Source organism: Tetrao urogallus (genome assembly GCF_951394365.1).
Source record: "Tetrao urogallus genome assembly, chromosome: 2".
Lineage (NCBI taxonomy): Eukaryota > Metazoa > Chordata > Aves > Galliformes > Phasianidae > Tetrao > Tetrao urogallus.
The window spans coordinates 45,772,718-45,782,446 of NC_136814.1; the positions used below are offsets into that span (position 1 = coordinate 45,772,718).

The 9,729-nt window shown below is 41.7% G+C and overlaps 1 protein-coding gene across 1 annotated transcript in view; it reads right to left on the reverse strand.

Moving 5' to 3' along the window:
• EPM2A (EPM2A glucan phosphatase, laforin) overlaps window positions 1-2,109 on the reverse strand; it is a gene marked incomplete at both ends in the record, with an annotated part of 38,504 nt that extends 36,395 nt beyond the window's left edge. The window contains one exon of the mRNA XM_079532993.1: window positions 1,848-2,109. Within this exon, the coding sequence (XP_079389119.1) occupies window positions 1,848-2,109 (262 nt within the window). The remainder of the gene's footprint in view (window positions 1-1,847) is intronic.
• Window positions 2,110-9,729: the final 7,620 nt, after the last annotated feature.

Genomic DNA, 9,729 nt, shown 5'->3' on the forward strand with positions numbered 1-9,729 from the left:
TCCCTTTACCTTTCTAATGAGTAAAACTCTTCCAGATTCTGAAGCTCAACATCATCAACTGGTTTTCTATAAATACTGTAGCACGCTTAATCTTCCTGAAGATCAGGAAGAACTTTCGGCTGAACTCACTGCAAGTAAGCAAACTATCATTCCCAAAGAAACATTACTGGGACCACAGCACATGCAGAAATCACAATTTGAGGTAGAAGAGCCCAATGACTTTAAGGCACAGGCCTCAGGTGAACACCAGAGTGAATGTCATCACCCTGGGAAGCATCTTTGTGGACCCTTTGTGGAAACAAACAGCCTCCTCTCCTACCTCATAATCCCATCAAGCCATTTGACAAAACCCAAAAGCCACAGAACACTGGCCCACAGCTCTGACTCTTCTAGTCCACAAATACCCTCATTTGCTGTTCCCATTTTCCCATTACACTGAATGCTGTGAAGATGAACTAAATTTATACTCAAAATGTATGGTGCTGTAGTATTATTTAAGAAAAACAAACAAACAAACAAAAAAAAAAAAACAAAACAGATAATATGTAGTGGGATTCTCATATTACTTAAAAAAGTAATTTTCTTATTTTCTTAAATACAGCAATTTTTCATGACTTGTGTTATTTCACATCCCTAGCTGGACAGGAGTTTCTCCAGTTACATATGAAAGCCTCAACATATAGATTTGAAGAATTTAGAGCAAATGTAGTTCTGCGCATTCCCCTCTCTCACAACTATGTCTTCAAAACTGCAGATGTTCTATTTAAAAGACAAAACAAAACAAAACCACCTTTCCAAACTGTGATTTTTGCAATAAAAACCAGACGAGATCCAAAACTGTCTTTCCATCTACAGCTCGATAAAATCATTAAAACATATGGCATGAGCATTATCTTGCTGTCTCTTTTTTTATTGGATAGAATAACATTAAGCTCCCTTCTTCTATTATATGAAGAACAATACATTTCAGGGATTTAAGCAAATGGGTTTTTTGTTCATTTGTTTGTTTGTTGTTGTTTTTGTTTTCTTTTGCAACTAACAACTTTGGAAAAAAATAATTGATATGAATGAGAGAAGTTAAAACAAAAACCTCCAAAAAAAACCAACAACAACAACAACAAAAAACCCAATTCTGTTTCATGGGACAGATGGTGAGATTTTTATTTCTTAAATTCACTTTTCTGCATGTTTGCAAAAGAAAGACACGATTAAAATGCTTTTTAAGGCGCAATATACTGTTTATTGTAACTACTAAATAAAACTATTACTAGTACACAACATAAATAGTGGTTGAAGACGTAAATTTTACGTTCCCAGAACAAACTCAATAGTTGAGATGATATTCAGGTTTCAGCCTCTGACAGAATCATAGTATCATTTGAGCTGGAAGAGATCCTTAAAGGCTATTTGGTCCAAGTGCCCCGCAGTGAACAGGGACACCTACAGCTTGATCAGGTTGCTCAGAGCCCCGACCAGCCTGACCTTGACTGTTTCCAAGGACTGGGCTCCCACCACCTCTCTGGGCAACCTGAGAATGGCTGCTTAACTGGGTGACCTGCACCCCTGAAAAGGATGAGAAGTAACTGCTCTAAAACACGCTATTCTCTACATGGACTACAAAACCAGCTAAAAGCGTACTGAATTCTTTAATCGCTTGCCTTCTATTCACCAAGTCTGATCCTATCCTCAGCGACAAGAGGTGAACTTACACCTTAATACCCTTGCATCTACAAGAACAGCTCATGGAAACTGAGTTCCCGCTGCCCAGCCCGACCCACTACAACAGCTGCCACCCCCACCCCGCGCTGCCCGCTCCAGCGGGGCGGAGCGGCGGGCCCCGCCCTTACCTTCCCAGAGCAGCTGGCCGCCTTCCCGCCGCAGGAACTTGTACCAGAAAGGGCTGGCGGTATCCTCGTCCGGCAGTAGCACCTCCCCCAGCCACAGAACCGGCTCCTGGGCCGCCAGCGCCGCGGCCGGCCGGGCCGGCTGCATGGGCACGGCGCGCTGCGGGTCCCACTCGCCCAGCTCTGGTCGCGAGCCGGCCACCAGCAACGCGCCACCGCCCTCCGCTATGCGGGCCGGCAGCACCACGCCGAAGCGGAACAGCATGGCGGGCCGTGCCGGGCCGAGGACAGCGGGCAACGGGGTGGGGGGAGTGAAGCTGTGCCGCCGCCAGGGGCCGCCCCGCACCCTCACTTCCGGCGGGGGGACCGGGGCGGGAGGGGCGCTCCGGCTGGGACTTGGTGGGGACGTCTGGGGGTTGACCGCGCGTTAAGGGTTTGTGTCACTCTCAGAGTTTAGGTATAGCCTGACCAGGCACTCGAGCAGTATCCTAGCGAGGTGGTTGGTCAGTGCTCAAGAGACCTTAGGATAATTACCTCATTAATAGGCTTTAACCTTTGGTTAGTCCTAAAGCGGTCAGGCAGAAAAGTAGTCAGGCAGAAAATCTGAACTGCTGTGCCCTACTCAACCTATCCCACCCTCTGACCGAACGGCATGGAGCTGTGTCAGGGGACAGGCAGCTGGGGGTTAGGGAAAGGTTCTGTGCCAGAGGGTGGTGGGCATGGAAGTGGCTGCCCAGGACATTGAGCACGGCCCCGAGTTCAAGGAGTTGTTTCATGTTGCTCTCATAGAGTCTGATTTTGGGAGGGGTTCTGTGGAGCCAGGGGTTGGACTCGGTGATTCTTGTGGGCCCCTTCTAACTCGGGGTATTCAATGCATCTGTAACTCTTATCTCAGCAGGTAAATAATGAACTGAGGTTGCAAAAGGTTGCACGTTACGTATATTGACTTTAGCAAGTGTTACTGCTTTGTTAAATGAAACTGCTGCAATTACTCTGGTGAGACTTAATTTAGTACAGCAAACACCTCATTATAGCAGTGATGCTATACCTGCAGCGCTACAAACAGTCTCAAGGTTTGGTCCCAAGTAACGTGCTTAGCAGTCAGGATAGTTATACCTTCTCTGTGGGCAGGCAGACACCAGCCCTGGTGAGACCAGAAATGTGAGGGATTGGGGGTGGGCAGCAGGTGGTAGACAGCTCTTTAAAAATTCTGCAGCTCTGTATTGCCTGCATTCTGGCTTGCCCTTCTGGCTGTAATTTGGCAACTCCTACATGTAGCAATATTCAGGGCTTGCAAAGACTGAGGGAAAGGATGTGATCCAACCATTTATACGACAGTCCTTGTCTGAATACATCCATTTCAGAAGCATTTAAAGACAGAAACAGAGAAGTAATAACTTTATTTAGGTCAAGTTCTGGGAACAAGATGAAGGCCTTTCAGTGAATCAAAAGAAATCCTGCCTCAAAAGGTGGCTGCTTGTTTCCTGTGTTCAGTGGTGATGACATACTGAAGAGTATGTACTGCCAAATTTATTTTTAAGAATGCTTGAGCTCATTTTCACTGATCCTGATTCAACTTTTGTAAGTGATATGCCACCACTGTTCCAGACATAACCAAAGTGAAGGGGATTCTGGCAGTCCTCCATGCATTTCTGTTAGCACCAGCCCTTCTCCTAGCCCTGTTGCTTTCTTCCACAAAATCCTTGTTTCTGCTCAACCTTACAGTCAAGCTACCCGTAATCTATCTCATAACTGTCTTTCAAATATCTACCCTTGTAGCATACACTTTCATTTTAGTATTATGGGCAATACAGAGAGTAATAATAAACTTAGATTTTCTACCCCAAGCGTGACAGTAGCCCTAAAAGCATCTTCTGTCTACATAAAATCCCATAGAGGTGCTGGAGTCACCATCCCTGGAGGTATTCAAGAAGAGGGTGGATGTGGCAGTGCAGGATGTGAGTTAGTGGTATGGTGGTAGTGGGTTCATGGCTGGACTGAATGATTTAGAGGTCTTCTCCCACCATAATAATTCTGTGATATGCAGCTGTTCATTCCAGGCACCATTTGAGCTAAGAAGCTGCAGGATCCAGCAATGCTTCTGATAATTTAATTCCTGACTGTTAATATAAAAAGACCAGCAACATATATGTACCTTTAAGAAAGCTTAACTTCTTTATGTACCAAACCCTCATCATAGACCTGCAAGTGAAGCAATAAAAAATATATTTTTATTCTTGTGCAAAATACTAGCTGTAAAAATAATTCAGTCCATTTCTTCTCCATATTTCACCATAATTCATTTTGTACGCACCAACATTAGCTGTTGGATTAAGTTTAAAAATAGCAGGGAACAACATGCTTGAGTTCCTGCACTTTCCTCAAAAACCCACTCAAGATAAGCATTGGGGCTGAGAAGGGTAGATTACTGTTTATTAGTTGTGGGTCACCAGACTATACCTAAAAAATGAGGGGCAGTTTTGGCAAACTGGTAAGTGAGGACTGAATGTCTTGGATTTTCAACAACCTGGATTGTTTCTCAGGTGGCTATAGGTTTTCTGACTGTGATTATTATACTGTAATATAGATATAGGGCTAACATTGAGAGATAAAACAAGAAAGGCTGAAAAGTGATTTATTTCTGGTTCCTGCAAGATTGAGATAAGAGCTAGAAGTGGAGATTGGCTGTGACTCTGGAGTTCTATGGGTTAGGAACAGCAGGGATAGAAAAAGAAGTTTTTATTGATGGATACTACCAAAATGTGAGGTGTAGACAGAGTGAGGTTTGTAGACAGGATGATATGGGTCATCATTAGATCTAAGACATAGGATGATATGGGTCATCATTAGATCTAAGACTATGTAAGTAAGACTGTGTAAGTACCATAAGGTTTGGCTTCAAGCTCAGAAGTAAATGGTTCACTGCCAGTTTTGAGTGGTCTATGGATTTCTCATCTCTAAACTGGTGTTTTATCAAAGACTCAAAGGCTGAAGGGGCAATAGAGAGCATACATGTGCTACTGTAGTTGGATATTGTAGGAATTGAAAAAATACTTTCACTTTTGGGCCATTGCTATCAGCCTAAATTTAGTTTTACGCATGACCCTAAGCTTCCAAAGGAATTAATGATAAACCAATTTCCTTTGGCAAAATACCTTATCCTCGTACCACATGACCAGCACTCTTTCCCTGCAGTCTTTAACACTGTTCTCAAACCTGAAAGTCTTTCCTGTAAGCCGGTCATCTTCAACAGCCACAAATGTCAACAGGACCATTCCCTGGTTTTGCTATATTAAGTCCCCATTCCAACTTAGCATGGTCCCGTCAAAAAGCCCATCTGATTCTGGTAATTGATACTATGCCTTTGTGTCCTTGTTGGCTCTGTAGGCTGTAGCATTAAACTCAGAGCTGCAGCTCTGTGTGCCTAGGCCTTCCACAAATCTAATAGTAAATGGCAATGCAGTGATGTTTGTGTTTTTCTTATGCTACAGAAATCCTTATGATTTCTTATACTGTCTCTTCCTGACATAAATTGTTTCATAAACTCAGAGTTCTGAAACTTATTACGTTCATGAAACTTGGAAAGTTAATTCCTTACTTACAGAGGGAGAATTGCTGGCTGAAATTATAATAAGGACACTAACCAAGAAGTTTGACAGTCCACAATTCAGCTTTCTAAGTTGAATCTTCGCCACAGTCTTCTTATTTGAAAAGTGTCTACTAAATATAGGAACAGAACATGGCAATGGACGCTTCTAAAGTGGCAGATGAACTTGAATAATTCCGTGGTAAGGCAGCCTCTGTCTGTAGCATGTATGTTCCTTAGTGATTGTAAACTTTTACACCCTGGGCCTGTTTGCTGCCTGGCACAGCTTTATCTGCTGTTGCTGAACAGTGATCTCAAACAATAATATTTCCAAGTAGGGAAATCTGTAGTGAAGGCAGAGCTTGAAAAACAAAACCAAAACACAGATATCAAAAGGATCTGGTTGGAGAAGGGATGACATTTAGATGTGTTTTTCTTTTTTCCCCAATTGCACATTTTGGCTGATGTTTAGATTAGCTGTGCTCCTTCCTAGACTAGACTTTACTCCCTTTTTTGGTCATTTTCTTTCTTGTACAGATATTGAGAAAGAGTTATTGCGATTTGTAAATGTTTTCTCTAATTATAGAAAAGAGGCAGCACACTGTAAAAAGAAATCCATGTATGTTATGTGGTAAAATCTGAAGACAGAAAGAATTTTAAATACTTTAACATCCTATTACCAGATAAACACTGCTATTCCAACTTTTTCATTTTAGTTACTGCTTCAGAGGAGTGATAACTCCATTTACTGTTTTAGCTGCTTAATGCTAATAGCAACCTTTTATGCAGGCTAAGCTAAGAAGTTGTAGCATGACTAACCATTTTAGGAATTGTGTTGGAAAATAATATTGAAATGATAGATGGGACACTGCAGGAGATTTTTTATCATGTTTGCAGTTTTGTGTAGCATATTTCCTTACAAAAATAATAATAATTTCTTATTTTTAACAGTAACTGGGCAGCATAAATATGCAATAACATTACAGTAACACATACAGAAATAACTGTTCTAGTGGGTTTGTTTTTCAAAATCCAGTAAAAATGACAAGCCATCTCTGCATCCTTCCCAGCCTGAAATGTTTGAGGAGCACTAGAAAGTCCCAATATATTTCACCAGAGGGCCCTTTCAGTATGCTGTATCAGTTTCATCAATGCTCAAGATACCAACAAATGTTGCAGACAAACCCAGAATGCAGCTCAGTTCCTGCTTCAAGCAAAGTGATTCACGTAGCTCTTGGAGGGATGCTCTAGGCCAGCCTTATTTATTTCTTGTGGGACATCCGCACCAGGGAATCACAGAATTGCAGAACCATAGATTGTCCTGAGTTTGAAGGGACCCATAAAAATCGAGTCTGACTCCTGACTCCACACAGCACCACCCAAAATTCAAAGTCTGAGAGCATTGTCCAAATGCTCCTTGAACTCCAGCAGCTTGGGGCTGTGACCAGTGCCCTGGGGACCTGTTCCATGCCCACCACACTCTGGTGAAGAACCTCTTCCCAACCCCCACCTACCCTCCCCTGATGCAGCTCCATGCAGTCCCCTCAGATCCTCTCTCTGTCACCAGAGATCAGTAGCTGCCCATCCTAACCCTCCCACCCACATCCTTACCACTCACTCTGGCCCAGCACTCCCCAGGCTGCCTCTGTCCATGTGGGCAGTGGTTCTGTTCACACCCTGGAGTGCTGCCAGCTCCCAATGGGGCTCTGCCTCCCCTGGGGTGTCCCTGGCTCAGGGACCCTCTGGGCCCCACCGTCCCTACACAACGCATCTGTGCTGGAGCCATGGCCTCAGCAAGCGAGGTGCATCCCAAGCCCATCTGGAGCTCTGGCAGCGCTCGCATCAGTGTGGCCCTTCTGCCTGGCGCAAACAGGCAGAAGACAGGCCAGGGATTTACTCAGAGGGCTTGAGTAAATGCTTAGTGGATAGTAAAGATTTAATGACTGCTAAGTACCTTGATGTTCTCAAGTGCAAATTAGTATGTAACAGTGAATGGTTGCAACACTAAACTCATTATAAGGTACCCTGTTTGAAACTGGTCTTTTACAACCACTCTTGAGTAGCAGATCAAGCAATCATCTTTAAAACACAGGTAAAGCCATAGGAGGAATTAAAAAAAAATTCCAGAAATCACCCTGCCAACCCAGTTGTCCTACCACACACAAGAAGAACCAACTGCACCACCAGCCAAAGCTAGTAAAGAACTAGATTTAACACTTTGGTAGACAACAGTGTACAGGGATCTTGAATATCTTTGTTCCGTGTATTAATATGGTATTATACCCACTGTATCCCATACATTTAGCTTTCATTTTCTTGGTTTCTTGTATTTACCAATTTTTCAACTACAGAGTTCTTGTTCTCTTTTTAAGAAACTTTATTTCAGCTAGTCTGGCAAGCTTTATTGGATTCACTAACCTGACACAAATAATTCTTGCTGAGGAACAAACACTGTTTTCACCCAGCTGTAAAACAACAACAACAAAAAAAAACAGGAACAAAAAAACAAACAAAAATCAAACAAACAAACAAAAAAAACAACCAAAAAACCACTAACTTGAAAATACGAAGTGCAGTCAAGAATGAGTGTATAAGCAGTCTGAAGCATAGCAACTTTCCACAGGTCATGGCAACAGTTTGCAGCCAAGAGCCAGAAGATGTGTATGGCATAGTTTGGAGAGTAGGTCATTGACAGGGGACTCCTACTACTTAATTTGGCGTGTGTATGTTGCTGTGTATCATAGTGACCTGTTTCCACTGAAGCTCAAGCTCTCCCACAGCTGCCTTTCCATTAGCACAGCCAGTCCCCTCAAGGCAGTTTCAGCAACAGAAGCCAGAGGTGGCTGCTCAGGAGCAGTACCTTGACTCTAAGTCACCAGCTGACCATTTCTCATTGATTTCTTCCACTCCACGCCTGTTTTGAAGGAATAACAGTTTGGAGATGAACCTGAAAATGAATCCGTCATGTTAATGAACAATGTTAGCCTCTGAAGGACAAGAAAGTGTACTTCATTGTAAGAAGATTCTCCTTGAAAAGTTACACTTGTGTATTACACATATGTATTCCATTGCCTTAAACAACAGTTATAAGCACACATATTTTTGAAGAATGAAAATATCAGTACTTACTTTTTGATTCTTATTGCATGAAAATACACTTGTACAAGCTGTCTGAAATTTGTTATACCTCCCTCCATCTTCCCCAGTGCTTTGAAATTTATGGAAAAAAGCACATAGAGTTAAGTAGATTCCTTCTTGGTTTGCATTATTTTATGTTACCTGCATACTTACATAGGCACAATATTCCCAAGCTAAGATTGTTATGGAAGACTTGATCCTACAAAAATATTTTTGCCAAAAGCCTCTCCTATTCTGAGATAAACACGATCAGAAACGTTTATGGTTTCACAGACCAACTTTGAATAGTCCTTGAACATGTCACATGACCCCAATCATGTTATTATTTCAATCACATGCTTTTACACCTTACTGATTTCTTGTACTGAAACATTTAAGTGAAATTGATTTCTCAAGTTAACAGAATTAGCTCATGCTTGATAGCAAATTCCTTCTCTTGGAAATTTCTAGAATAAATCCTGCTCTGTTCTTTTACTTTCCAAGGTTATGCTCATAAAAGAATGAAATGGAGTTTTTACAGGTATTTATATATAGATCATTTTAACTATCTAGTGCAAACTTGGAGCACTTGAGTTGCTGTCAGCAAACATTTCTTTGTAGAGTGTGTGGTAGAATTTTGTGTTATAAGTTCTCAAGAACTTGATCTTGTTTAAAAAAAAAAAAAAAAAGTTAGTTACACTGTATACATTTATCAGAATGTTTGTTACTAATTTGTCATCCTAGTGGTTAAAATATTTTTTAAGGAAGAAAAGGAAAGGGGAATAAAGTTATCAGGCTACCGCAATAGCCAGTCTAAACTGGCAGCTGCAGCACAACAGAGCACTTGACAATGAGCTAGATTTGACTCAACTAGATTTTCTTTATAAGCATCCACAGTTCTGTTGACTTAAACTGAAAGCAACAATCAAGCCTGTGTTTACAATTACAGTGTAGGTTTGAATATATATATATATATTTAGTATTGTAAACATTCACTGATGTGATCGCGTTAAATGGCACAGAATATGAATGAAATCCCTCAGCATTTTTAAAGGATTTAGATGTGGAAACTGTATCTGTTGCTTCCATAATCAGAATTTCAGTGTCAGTTCCAACCAAGTGAATGTTACAGTGCTACTGAATAGTTCATTCTCAGTCAGAAACAGCGATTAATTAAATGAG